The 14,850-nt window shown below is 41.6% G+C and overlaps 1 protein-coding gene across 1 annotated transcript; it reads right to left on the bottom strand.

Moving 5' to 3' along the window:
* Positions 1 to 1,102: 1,102 nt before the first annotated feature.
* On the bottom strand, positions 1,103 to 14,745 carry CYP2U1 (cytochrome P450 family 2 subfamily U member 1). The gene is made up of 5 exons (XM_085058361.1): positions 14,245 to 14,745; positions 9,145 to 9,777; positions 5,638 to 5,799; positions 4,504 to 4,671; positions 1,103 to 4,085 (listed from the first exon to the last, which is right to left on the bottom strand). Exons 1-5 carry the CDS (start codon positions 14,684 to 14,686, stop codon positions 3,907 to 3,909), a joined length of 1,584 nt encoding a protein of 527 aa, XP_084914487.1. The 5' UTR covers positions 14,687 to 14,745; the 3' UTR covers positions 1,103 to 3,906.
* Between the last annotated feature and the right edge of the window lie 105 nt (positions 14,746 to 14,850).

The following is a 14,850-nucleotide window of genomic DNA, read 5'->3' as shown; positions in this document are numbered from 1 at the left end:
CAACAAAAAATCCTTCCGTTTTAAACACTAACAGCTATCATATCAGATGCCGACTGCCCTGATTTTCCATCTAATTCATTTATCACCACAAAGACCTGCACTTCAAGTCAGCAACAGCAGCAGCAGCTGACAACACAGCAATAACTACTTGAGTAAGCATCGGGATAAACATTAAGCAGCATGTTTTCTTCAAATAAAATACGTATTGCACTCTCGTAACTCTGCACTTTGTACCAAATGTCTGCAAAAAACTCCCCTGGATGAGACAGAGGCAGGAAGTGACTGTGGAAACAGCTTTACCCAGAGACTCACCCTTACTGATCTTTGTGTATAGAAATGACAGCTGAGTGGTAATTAATGAATTCCCCCCCTCCCCCGCCCCAAAAAAAAAAAAAAACCAACCAACCAACCAACCAACTAACCAAAAAAAAAGCTGTATGCCAAGTAACCTGCGACCTAACTGCAGGGCATAAAATACAAGCCGTCCACATACAGCTGATGTTCCTGGGTGCCCAGCTCCTGGTTAACAGCAGGGCTCACACCCACCCTTTCCTCACAAGCTCTTCAGCTGCATCCTGCTCAGCCCTCCCCTTCCATGTAGAAGGATCTGCTGAGAGCCCTCGGGGGCTCTGTGCCCTCTACCCCAGGCTCCCCCTGGGCACTCCCTTCCCTCTCTGCCCTCCACCCCCCCCCCCCATGCCAGGAGTCAAAAAAAACCTACACCTCAACTTCTGCCCAAGATTTTCTTTCCTACAGATTGCACATCTTCTCCTGCTGACAACTCATTTGCACTTTTTTCTTCCTCATCTCTACCCTTCTCTCTTCTTTTACTCTGGGTAACAGTATTTTTAAAACATACTCTTTCCATCATTCGACCACAACATGCCTGGATACTCTTTCCGTCATTTGACCACAACATGCCTGGCAGCATTATTTTCCCAATTTCACTTTGTTTCCCCACCTCCTTCACGCCTCATCCAAAGCATTTTTAACACTTCTTTTTTTCTCAAAAGTTTTATTTGCAAGATGTAAGATGCCAAACACCACAAGCTTAGTCATTAAGGGGAACTCATTGAAATGACTACGCAAAGCTGGGAAACGCTTATTTGGGAATTACTTTATTCAAAATAAAAATACATTAAAGCAAAGTCTGAAGTAATTTGAGAAATAAAGATATTTTCAGCATTCAGAAACAGTCACCAACTTATATGAACATACATTTTTCAAAAAGGCATTTGAGATGCTTCCTCTGCTAAAAAAAAAGCTGAGGGGGAGGATACATTTACAAACATAAACCAAATGTGCTACCGTTGTACAGTTAGCTGAAGATGGAAACACACTTTGAAAACCACAAAGATTGTGTTGCTTTTATGCTATTGTTTAGCTACTTTCATGGTATCCTGTGGAAATTTCAGTGCACCTGGAAGGTATGAAAGGCAGGTCTTTATTGTCATTTCCGACAGTATCCTGGACTCTGGCAGACCTTGACGTGGCTGAAACTTCTCATCAGTAATTTTAGCTTGTTGCACGATGCAACATTTGATTACAGGTATCACCAAAAAACACGTTGTCAAAGTAGTATTTGTAGAAGGCTGCTTTTCAAAGGATAGCTTACAAAGGTGACCTTTTAAACTAAATTCAGCAGGCAAAACAATCAGATATGTACAGTTTCACATACTAGGGGATTATGTGAATTGCATCTTCTTTGGAATCTGTAAAAAAATACTAAAGTGCTTTTCAAATGTGTCCTCACTGATTAAAAGGACAGGCATTTTGTACAAGTAATCAGTTGCACACCAACATCATTATGTTGCTTAAAGAGGCATTTCAACAGAAAGATAAATATTATCAGCACTTAATTTTAGCTTCTCAATTAAGCATAATTTTAGGATTTCCAGACAAAAATCCCAACTCTATAGAATCTATTTATTCATTGGAAAATAAAAAATTAAATTAAAGAAAGTGCTTAATTCTCCAATACTGTCAGGTTTTAGAGCAAGTTCACTAGCACTGGTCCAAACTCAACTTTTTATTGTGCTAAATTTTCAAAAATTTCATTCAAAAAAAAAAAAAGAATTAACACAAGTCTTTTTCGTCCAACGTTTAACTATTTAGGAATTGAAAGTTCTCAAACAAACAGTGGGATACCTGACCACCAAAAAACATAAATCTGAAATTAAGGCACTCTGTTATTAAAAACAGGTAACAGAAAACCTTAATTTAAATGCAAAATAACTATCTTACAGTCTTTGTTAGGCACTACCTGGCTTTTAAAACTTCAAGGTAAAAAGTGACAAAACCAGACATTAATTTAAAGCTGAAAAGTTCCCTTCTTTTACAATCTAGTTTAGTTTCTGCTATGGAATACCCACATCTAAATTACAGTCAAATTCTCATTCCAGTCTTTTAAAATTGACATTAGGAGGGCTCCTGGTATTCTCTAGATCTCCAGTGAGGGGAAAAAATCTTTAGAAGAATATATAATAACTTAGTTAATGTGATATGAAATTCTGATAGATCAAAAGGAGTGTAAAGAGATTTAAGAATAATTAAGAAAAACTATTTAAAGGTTAATTGTTACACATTCTCCCAAAAGATCACTTTCTGCATTTGAAATACAAGGCAGGACTGAGTGCCCTGTTCTGAAACACCTAACATGAGGTTTCCTTGGCAGTTGTTTTGACAGTGGTTAACAGAACTAAGATTCTGCATGTGAAAAGAGTAAGATACACTAATACTTCGAACTACAAGTATTTTTACTCTATATGAGAGATAACAAAGAGAGGGCCATTATATTAAAACCTCAAGTTTGTCAGCTTCCTCCTGTTCCATGGTAAATGCATAAGGCCTTCACCTATAATGCTGTAGTGATGCTATATTTGAAGACTCCAACTCCCAAAGCCAGAGGTTGTGGCAGTTCTGTCCCCACTGCCTGTGGATGAAACACCTGCGTGCAAACCTTGACTTCAGAACTACACATGTATTGTTTTCTCCAGTGAGCAGCTGCTGAACTCATCCAGCCTGCAGCCACTGCTGCCATGAGGGAAACAGCAAATGCCAAGAGGCAGCACAAATATTGTCGTGAATATGTTTGGCACCAGAGAGAACAGAGTTCTGTTGTTTCCTGTTAGAGAACTCCGCTCTCATTTATATTCTGAGATAAAACATCTGCATCCCGATGCTGCACACTCATTTCATGTTGAGAATGTGGCGTGTTCAATGATTCATTTGGCCTCAAACCCTGGGTTTTCAGAGTTGGTACTTGCTTTCTTACAGTGAGCCCTGAATGTCAAGTATGTTTGGATCCAGGAATCCAAAATCCAGACTGATTTGATCCAATCTACACTACACCTATGAGTTACTTGCAAACAAGAATCCTCCAAGGTTAAAAGTAATGTTATTTAGTAATTTCCAAAAAGTACATGTAATTATTTAAGCTCAGTTACAATGTTTCTTTACATAGCAAATGCTAACAATCTCTTATTTATTAATACTTTCAATATTATATGATGTGCTTCATTCCTTTGGTAAATGAAATGTTTATGTGCTGCTTTCACAATTTTTTACAATTATTATTTGCTAGAGCAGTAACAAATGTTTTGGACCATTCTCCCATAATCAACTTTTGACAAACTGACAGTAATAGACAGTGGTTAAGCCCACCAAGTTTTAATACCAAATTAAAAACCATGCTCTCAGTTCATTTGTGGAATGCAACAGCTGACAAAAAAAATCTTCTCTTTCCAGAAGCCTAAATGAATCATTCTCACTGACTAGGAAAGCATAAGCAGTTGTTTTTGGTTTTTTTTTTTCTGGAAAGAAAGTAACAAAATAAGCTGGAAGTAAAAAAAGAAGGCTGTATTTTAAAAGTGCATTATTTCTTTGCTTAATCTTTTTGATGTCGTATCATCTCTTCAAAGCTATTATGTCGAATGGACATGGAGCTAGAGTTAGACCAAATCTTCCCTCCATGGATGGTTTTTCAGCATTTTCAGGGTACAGAAAGGTAAAACTTTGCATTAGACTTACAAATATCAAGAACAGCTCCATTTTTGCCAACTGCTCCCCCATGCACACACGTTTACCTAAAGAACAGTTAGAAGAGATGTATTACTGGCTTTATACAGTTGACCTATTTGTTAACACACATGTAATTCCTGTGCTACTACCACAGTCCAAACACAGAAAGACTAAAACTACTATTAAGCTATGAACTCTGAAGCTCTGGCCTCCTGTATTTGAGTCTAATTCTTGCTCAGCTGTACTACTTCATACTAACAGCATTTATACTCACAGGAAAAGTAAGATCAAAGGACAATTCATAATTTCTTGTGACTGGCTATTTAGGAAGCCAAACCATTCTGCAAGCCACCACCTGGGATAATAAATCTACTTCTATAATTGGTCCTATGTGCAACTTTTACATCTACCACCTCCAAGGCCCTGTACTTGAAACACCACCACCCATGCACCCAGCTAGTGACTCCATGTAGATTATCTTACCCATTCCAAAAGGAATGAATGCCTCTTTCTTTATTAGCTGGCCATTTTCATCCAGAAATCTTGATGGTTGAAATTCATCTGGCTTCTCCCAAATGTTAGGATCTCTGTGTACTGACCACAGGTTGGGCACAATCACACTACCCTTAGGAATAGTATATCCCTGGAGCACTTTGAACAAAAGCAGAGACAGAGATCTGAGAAGTTGCTAGAAGGAAACAGGGGAAACATACCAGTAAAAAGACAACTAGAGGATGTCAGAAAAAATTATATCGATCCCTAGCTGCAGGCTGCAAATGTACCAAAAGTTTAAGACAAAGGTGATCTCTGCTACCTCGAGTCAGAATCATGCAGGCCTGAGCAAGTGGAAAGACATCGAGTTACACCAACAGCTTTTGCAGAAAGAAGGAAGCAGCAATTGTCAGAAATGCACTCTGCAGCATGCCAGTGCTGTGACCCACTTTCCTCCTGCTCCTGTGCTGTCATCAAGACCCACCACAGTCAAAGGATGGATTTTGAACTGCTGTCACACAAGGGGTTGTGAAATGACTAGTCTCATTTCAGCTTGTTGCACCTCACTGTCCTGCAAATCAAAACATTTAAAAGAGCAGATCAATTCAGTAATGGGTTTAAAAGCCAAGTATTGCTGTCTCACACTGACTTCAGCCAGTGCTCAGCTATGTCTAAGAAAACACACAGATGAGTTGGAAGAGCATATTTCTTAATGTTTTCTGTACATGGGGAGGTCAATGGTATAAATCTTTAGCTAACCAATTACTCTGAATTGATGTTTTGAGACCTCTATGTCAGAATGCCGAAAACAACTCTGCTGTTTCAGGTACAAAAGTGGAGTCTCAGCTGCTAACTATGAGTAAGCACATTAGTCAATAGAAGCTGACCCCCACCAAAGAAATCACTCAAGATTTCACTCAAAAAAAAGCTCTGGATGTCAGGTCAGACATGCTGCTTACACAGAGAAGTATGTCAAGGCCACCTACTGCCTATAAAGGGCTTTTTAAATATTTACTTTGCATGTCCGATACGTAAATGAGGTCTTTGTAAATTATCACTAGATGTCCCATCAGATCTTCATCCCCAGAAGAAATGCTGTAACAAGCAGTCTCTAGAAGTGCTTACCAGCAGTTTCTGAGGCCATTCGAGGAATAGAAAGGGGAACAACCGCAGTCATCCTCTGCACTTCCATAATGGTTGCCTCTGTGAAGGGCATTTGAGCCTTGTGAGCAAGAGATGGCACCTTGTCACGTCCTAGAACTGCTTCGATTTCTGCATGAACCTTCTCTAGTCAAAGAGAGCAAGAAAAATAAAAAAAGTCAAAAGACACAGTATGTGGGAAGACATCATCTCAATTTCATCTGCCTATGCTTGCTTCATTGTTTACATAGATTTCTCAAAAATTACTTCAAGGTGTGATTTCTAGCTGAAACAACTATGCTAACGTTAGTCTGAAGAACAGACTCATTTAAGAAAACCATCAAGCACAATCTTAATACTGTCAAGAGTAAAGCTACTGAGATGACAGAGCTTGCTAGCCCTTTGGTATTGGAAAAATACAGAAAAAGTCCTGTTGCAACTCCAAACATATTCATAATCTTACTTCAGGAGTTTAACTACACAGTAATTTGAATGATGAAAAAATCAAGCTTCTGCTCTGCAATTAAAAACTTGAACAGTAAGAGAACTGCACGTAGTGTGTGCCTGAGCATGAAGAGATGGTAAAGTTTTTCATGCAGCTGCTTTAGATACTTCATTCTGGAGCAGGAATTCTGGTGCTGTTACTGCAAGCATTGAAGCCATTTAACTCATTCTTGCCATTTCCTACATTCTATTCACAGAAGCTAAACTCAGCTACTTCCCATTTTCTCCAAAAGCAGCAGCAGATACTCCTTTCCCATACAGCGCTTCTGCAAAGTTTTAAAAAAAAAAAAAGTTCATGTACTTATCTACTTTCTCATTCATGGGAAGCAAAAAAATATCAAATTATTTGCTTGCCCCTTTCATTTCAGTGAAGGCTCAGCATACAAGTAATTCTCTTCACAGAAGTTTCCAAGATTCAGGATTTGCTTCACCTATGTACATACAGGATGATGTGCCTTTTCTTGCAGGTAACTTGGAATCTAGCTACACAGCAAAAGACAATCTTGAAAGAGAAGACCTCAAAACTAACCTTTAATCAAAAATAATAAAAGCCAGTTGTCATTTTTTACTCTTTATATCCTGCATACATTGTGGTTGTCCTACTCGCCTTTTCCAACCAGGCTGCTGATACTCTGAGTTTTGGCTCTTTTCTCTCCTCAGCTGTGATACAAGATTAAATAAAAGCTCAATGCACAAAAAGTGTCCCAGTTTCCTGAGCAGCATCCACAAGTGCTGCCTGAACTGTGTCTAACGAGCTGCTGCTGCCACCTACTGGGTTTGCCAGCAGAAACACTCATGTTTGAGGAATATTAAAAAATACAAAAAGTTTGGCAAGAGATGTGCTGACAGCGTGACTCTCCAGTACCTTCTTTGGGAGGGAGGGTTGTTACTTTTATTAGGGACACCTCATAGCCCTGTATTCAGGCATGCATGTCCACAGCAATCTAAACAAATAAATAGTTTTCAATTAAAAAAAATAAAATTTAAAAAAAATAAAAAATAAAAAAATAAAATTGTCTCACGCCACATGTCACACCAGTGCTTTATTCTGAACAACTTGTTTGTTCAGAGTTTGTAAAGATATGATGAACTATACAGAAAGCAGCCAAACTGCTGCTCACATTACCAGCTGCAAAATGTAAACTTCAGCAGTCTCTGCAACTGCGTGCTATTTGAACTGCTCCACTACTTTTCATATATTTAAAAATCTCACAGATCTGCAGCAGTCTTCCTTCAGAAGAAGGACCAAAATAAAGTCAGGAAACAGAACAAACCAAATAATCCCCATAGCCTCACCATAGTGTCCATCCACATCCTTCTCTATTTCCCTGTAAAAACAAAACTGCTTTCCAAAGAGAAATTTACTATTCCTGAATTTTTATTCCTCTCATAGCCCTTAGTTTGCCTTTTCATGTCTGAAAGCAACTTTTGCTACTTCTAAAAGATACAAAATTCAGGTATTTTCTCTAGGGAAGAAATACATTTAAGAGAAATGTATTACTGGGAATAAAAAAAACCAACAGGCTCATACATAACTCCAAGGTAATGAGGATACGTAAGGAATGGGATACTAAAAGCAACAGAATCACATTCCATGGATAAGTGATACAGTCTGGACTACTGAGCATATTTAGGTTACTTGACAAGAGCCACAGCATAAGGAGAGGAGAAATCAGAGAGAAGCAACAAAACAGTTAGAGATCAGTAGAAAAGTGAAAACTGACTAGCACATAACATACAAATGCCAGGAAGAACAGAAAGAGGTTAGAAAACCAAACACAAAACTCTTCTAGATCTCATTTGTGTAATTTAGAATATATCTTATTCATGTAACTGCATATCAGGTCAAGCAGTGATAACACACAACATTAAAAACAGAAGAATAAGCCTATGCAATAAAAGTTTACTTTCCATTTGTCCCCAGTGAACTCTCTCCTCCATGCACGGAATTGATGCCCTATTTTGCAATCTTTGGTCAACAGCTTGATTGACTTTGTGCAATAAACTATGATCTTGACCTATTTAAAGAGATTATTCCAGACAGATCCAACTTTGAGGGTACGTGAGACTAGTCAGGGTCATGCCCCACTTAGTTTTGAAAATTTCCAAAGCCAGATATTCTGTTAACACTCAGAACAATCTGTGTCCCTCCTTTGCCATGTTCACAGGGCAATTTCTATTCCTATTACCTGATCAGAATTTTCTTGTTGGAGGTTGTCTCCGCTGCTTCCCTTCCCTCCACTGCACAGCTCAGGAGAGACTTCCTTCCATCTGCTTAGCATCTTTTGATCAGATACTTGTAGTCAGCATAAGGCTTCCCCTGTCATCTTTCTCAAACACTGAATAAGACTAAGTTTTTGTGTCTCTGCTTTGTGGTCACGTGTTCCATGTGTCTCCCCCTTGCCCCTCATCATCAGCAACATACCCAACTGCCATGTCTACTCAAGAATGATGGGGAGATGACAATGACACTGACAGCTGGTGCTGTGCATTTGTGCAAGTTCAATTTGCTTAAGCTGCCTCTGATTTGATCCTCCTCTACAGCAGGTACTGTTTCCCTTCCCCAGACTCTGTCCCTAGGCTCAAGAACTTCCCAGCTCAGGAAGGCATAAAAGCAGACCGTACCACTATGGTCCTCACACACCTTATTTCACTACTGTATGCCTGGAATGCCACAATTGCCAAAGTTTTTCAAACATGCTAAAGTTCCCTGGAATTGCTTGGGAAAGATAAAGTTGACCCAAAACAGAAAAAAGTCACAGAATAAAGGGCCATTTAGTACTTAATATATTGCTCTAACCTAGAAATCATCATAGCACAGCAGGATAGAAGATGTCTGATTACATACCAGCCTTTTGAATTATACATACACACGTACTGTTGGCACTCCAAACGATTTCTTCACTGTTGCTGTTTGCTGCTGTTTATGAGCATCCATCTAGAGCTTTACAGTCTGGGATAAATCACCTATAATAAAAGCAGTCTTACCTTGTACTTCAGGGTAAAGAGACATGTAGAGCAGGCACCAGAGCAATGTGTTGGAAGTAGTATCTGTGCCTGCAATGAAGAGGTCACCAATGATAAAAAACAGGTAATCATCATTAAAGCTGCTCTCCTTGTTGTTCTTCTCTTCTTCTGCATGAATGAAGTACATATCAATGAAGTCCCTGGGATTTGCTGCATCCAGTGTATCCCTGTGCTGAGCAATTATTCCCTTCAGAAAAGCAGTAATGTCTAACTCAGTTTGCCGAAGTTCGCGGAAAGGCCCAAAGGGAAGGTAGTAGAGCCAAGGGCAGATGTTGACCAGGATCATGTAGCTGTTGACACTCAGCTCCAGGGCTCGGGCCATGTTCTTCAGCATCGTCTTGAACTCATCATCTTCGTAGTTGAAACGCCTGCCAAAGGCCATGGAACAGATAACATTGGACACCGCGTTGCGAATGATTGGGAAAGGATTAAATGAGTCCTTTCCATGCTTCAGCATTTCCTCCTTTATGAAGTTCAGCTCCTCAATGATTTTAGGCTCTAAGCTGTGTCTTCCTACTCCAAAATGACGCAATGTTGCGAGAGAGAATTTCCTCTGTTGTTTCCAGACAGGGCCATAAGGTGCAAAAATAACACCTGAAAGAAAAAGAGACAGTCTGAAATCAAAATGCTCAGTTTTCAATAGGAAATGGTTAGACAGGCCTGCAACACAGGAGCCAGAAGGGAGGGAAATGGTACACAGCAAATCTCCCCCAAGCACTCAGCTAGGAGCTAAAGGAAGAACACGAGGTTCTTTATAATAGCTTTTGGAAGCCCTATCCCTCCTTTTTCTGATCAGTGAAATGAATATTCAAGTTACATCACTAGTTTCATTAGACTTTGCAAGACGCAAATAGATGGAGAAATGGGAACTGCCAGTCTGGGACATATGCTCGACAGAGCCTTTTCTCATCAACATCCCAAGACAGGAATTCCTTCAGCAGGCACAACAGAAGACACTAAAACACAAACTGATTTGCATTTTTTGCCCTTCATGTTATACAAACTTCTCAATACTTTTTGCATGAGTTTATATTAAAAGAGAGTTTTTTCTTTAAGTTTTCATAAAAATGCAGGATACTCACACTGCAAGAAAACTAGGAAGATGAAGACAGGTTCAGAGACACTTGGCAAAAACCTGCTTGATTTTCATCTCAACAGTTTTGATGCCCCTAGGCACTTGTTCTGCATGATTGTGTCATTATGAAACATCATTTAAATTAAATCTCTATTACTCCCTTACAAACAGAAACATCTCTTTTGTTGAATTAAAAAACCACACCAAAGACACCACAGGGTAACAAATACACAACCTGCTATTTCTAATGTACTCCATGGTTAACCTGAGAACGTTTAATCATCAAGCATGACCTAGCTCAGGATTTGTTCTTCTACTAAAATGACATCACATCTTTTTTTTTTTTCTGGAAACAAAACATTACTTTATGAAAGCAACATCACTTCTTCTGTCAACAGCAAATCTTAATGTTCAATTTAAAAGGAGAAATAGCCATAAGAAAATTGAAGTAGTAAGTAAGTACTGAAAGATGCACCATATTTCAACACTTAACATCACCTACATTTCTACTACAAGTTAATGTTCCTCGCCCCTAATGCTAAACAAATACAAACACATGACCTAGCTTCAAATGTCCTAAACAAGAACATTTTGAAGAGTCAGGACAAGCTAAGAATCAGCTGAATTTCATCTTCTCTGTATGAAGACATTCTTTAGGCAATCTATTCAAATGCCCACTTCCTGGCCCTTCAAAAACAGAACTAAAAACTTTCCAGATTTCCTTTCTCAACTGTTTCCTGTTAGCACTGGTGTCCTCAAGTAGGTTAAGTGGAGAAACAGGCACATTTGGGGATGAATTTGGCCAAGAACCAACTCTAGGGTTTGTGGCTGGGTTGCAAAAGTAACATGGATTTCTCGGAACGAAACAAAGTTATCACTACTTCCAACTTATAACAAGTATCTCCAAAACAGGCTATGCATCCACAGTCTCTTCAATTTTTGTGGTTAGGAAAACTAGTTTTAGGATCCAAATACTTTCATAAAAGAAAACAGACCTATTGTCTTGAATGTAGAAGAGACTGCCCTAGTCCCACAGAAAAGCTAACACCAACAACACACCTCCCCACACCCAGGGAGTCTCTCCAGCAGTCCTGCAGAGAGCAGGGGTGTTTTCTGATGTCCCCGGACCCCAAATTGCTGCAGAATACTAATAACTCATTTGCAAATTGGGAAAGAATACTACAGGAGACAGACTAAGAAAGAACAGCATAAAGATAGAATAACAGAGGTAAGAGAAGAAAGCAAACTCTCAATTGCATCACTACCAAGCTACAATAATGGAATAGTCCTTTGCTGATTTCAAAGAAAATCTGCCTGTCTCAGAAAGTCAAGTTACACAGCACAGACATCTCTACTCTTAAAAAAAAAAAAAAAAAAAAAGCCTAACAACAAAAACAACCACCCCTGCAAACAAACTAATGCAAAACAAACCAAACAAATGACGACAAAAAAACCCTGAAGGAAAGACAATAATAAATTCTGAAGCAACAATAACCAGGACTTCATGCTCATTACAGAGGCCTAATTTCTGTGTAACTATAATGAAACCCTTCAATATAACCAACAAATTCACAAAACCAGAGTTCACTTTATTCCCCCTTTTTACATGAAAAAAATTCAAATGCTTACAAGGAGCAAGTTCTGGCAAATGCTTACTTACTCCTCTCCCTCCCCCCTGTTTTTTACTGCTAGCTCCAGTGTTGCTACAATACTGGGAACACTGACAAACACAGCAGTCATGACATTTAATAACATTCAGCTTCTGTACTGTCAGACATCCCCATCTGGATATGCACAGGACAGGGCTGTAAAGGCAGACAACCACTCAGACTCCCATCTACTCTGCAGATTCAGTCTTTGCTACCTCTCATAGCTATACAATACAAAAACCTAAAACACTAAAACCAAGCCACAGAAATCTCTTTTTTATCCCCAGTCTACTATTTCTCTTTCTGCAGACATATGTGTGGAAGCCTTCAATTAAGAACTGACTTGTACCTTCTCCTTTAAGTTTCTATGGCACTTTCTATCCAGCCAAGAAGGCCTCCCTCCTTTGCTAATCAAGTTGCTGAAATGCAGTATTTGCCGTTTCTGATACTTCTACCTGCCCTCCCCCGGGTACAATTGTTTTATTTGCATCTCTCACACAACAGAGACACATCTGAGATAAGCCCTAAAGCAACACAATATCCCTGCCACAGTGCAACAGACAGGCACCATCCCTGGACTTGGCTGCAGCATGCTCTGGCGATGGACAACAGGCTCCTGGTGCTTTCAACTCTCTGGAGCACCCACCAGTGGAAGCTGCCAACTGTCTGGCTACTCTTTGTATCACCATATTCCAAAAAGTCTGACAGAGAACAAGAAACATAAGAAATTCATGGCATTCAAGAAAAAATAAATCTACCATGGGCCTGAACATGAGGTTTTACAGTACTGCTAAAATTACCTAAATTCTCTCCCCCTTTCCTCCTCCTACTGTACCTAAAAATACTCACGCATGATAATAACGTGCCAGTACTGTCTTGAACCAGTATCATTAAACCAACATGATTCTTTTTTCTATTTTTTTATTCTTTAAACTGATTTCAGCAATGCTACCCAATAAGCATTTTAATAAACATGATCTTGGTCCATCACTTTCTTCTTCTCTTTACTGAGGCAATTCTGGTACAGAAAAAAAGAAAAAAAAAGTTTCAGGCACTTAAAAAATAGACTTCCCTAGGCTTGGAAAAAAATAAAAAAGATAAGTTTCACAACAAGCGAGTGCACTAACAAGTCTTTTGGGGCACACCTCCTAAACTGAAAAAGGGTAAGTAGATTTCCACAAACATTACATCTGTAATGACCTAAAATCTAAACATGAAGAAATTCTACCTGCACTATTGCCAGCATGTGTTTAAACTCTCCGTGCCTTTTTCTTGCAAAAGCTAGTAACTCTTCCTTGAACTCTTAAACAAAAAAAACAAAAAAAAACCCAAAAAACAAACCCCATATACGCTCAGTAAGTTTTGACAAGCAGAATAATGTATTTGCAAACATCTCAGCAACAGCAGCTTGCACACAGGCAGTGCGGGCTGCGCAGCCATGGGACTCCACAGATGCTTGCTCTCAGCCTCTGCCACCTCGGTAAGAAATGGCAGAGCGCTCAGTTTTGAACCACTCACTGCCCAAGGATGTGAAATTTCTTCTCCTCACAGCCAAAACCAGAAAGCCCCCAGGTGACAGACCAGCTGTTCCTTAAACACCTGCAAAAATGCCAGTCATAGCATCCATGAGGCTGGAAAAGACCTCTGAGATTGAGTCCAACCCACAACCGAATACCACTGTGTCAACTGAGCCATGGCACTGAGTGCCACATGCAGCCTTTCCCTTAACACCTCCACCATCTGTGATTCCACCATCTCCCCGTGCAGTCAATTCCACCGCCAAATCACCCTTTCTGTGAAGACATTCCTCCTAATGCCCAACCTAAACTTCCCCTCGGTGCAACTTGAGGCCGTTTCCTCTTGTCCTATCGCTTAATTACCTGGGAGACCGGCCGCCTCCTGGCTACAGCCTCTCTTCAGGCAGCTGTACAGAGCGATAAGGTCTCCCCTGAGACTCCTTTTCTGCAGGCTAAAGTACGCCAGCTCCCTCAGCCGCTCCTCAGCCTGTTTACACAGAGCTAAAGGGATCGGGCACTTCAGTCACCCAGACGCGCCCTGTGGTGCACGGTGCAGCACTGCCAACTTCGCGGGGATGCTGCACATCCACCTCAAGGGAAGGCGAGTTTCTCTGAGCGCTTTCTGTCAGCAGCAGGGCCAGGAACACGCGAGGAGCACAAAGCAAGCAAATGGTTCAGCCCACAATTGGTGGGAGTTATTTACAAATTTCGGCAGGGCAGCCACGGTCCCGAGCAGCTCCCGCTCGGTATCGCTCCCAAGCATCACCCCGGCCAGCCCCGGCTGTGCGGCAGCTCCCCGACAGGGACTCGGGGCGCTTACCCTTGTTGTGGGTGATCATGAGCACGATGGGCACGGAGGGCCGGTCGCTGAACACCTCCGCCTTCTGCACCAGCGCCTCCCGCACCGCCCCGAAGGTGTTGAGGACGATGAAGGGGCGGCTGCCCACGAAGAGCCGGTAGATGCTGCCGTACATCTTGGTGAGGCCGGTGAGGAAGACGTGGGGCGAGAAGGCGGGGGAGACCCGGTCGCCGCCCCGCACCTCCACCGCAAACCTGCGCAGCAGCGGAGGCGGCAGAAGGGCGAAGGCGAAGTTGCCCACGACCGGCCAGGGCGCGGGGCCCGGCGGCAGCCCCGACAGCGACCGCGGCCGCCGCCGCAGCAGCCAGAAGCAGCCGAGCCAGCACAGGGCCGCCAGCAGCAGCTCGGTGGCCGTGGGCGGCCGCAGCAGCCACGTCCCAGCTGCCGTGCCGGGCTCCGCCATCTCTCCGGCGGCAGCAGCGGCGGCCTGCGGCGGCTGGCGGCGCGTAGCGGTTTAAGATGGCGGGGGCGGGCGGGAGGCGAGGCCCGCGGCGGCCTGACCCCGGCCTGTGGGGCTGTGGGCGGGCAGGGGGCCGGGCTCCGACACCGCCCCGCCGCCGGCCAGAG

This window comes from Lichenostomus cassidix, chromosome 4 (assembly GCF_008360975.1).
Source record: "Lichenostomus cassidix isolate B80296 chromosome 4, HeHo_3.0, whole genome shotgun sequence".
Taxonomy (NCBI): Eukaryota; Metazoa; Chordata; class Aves; order Passeriformes; family Meliphagidae; genus Lichenostomus; species Lichenostomus cassidix.
This window is presented reverse-complemented; position numbering and strand designations above follow the sequence as displayed.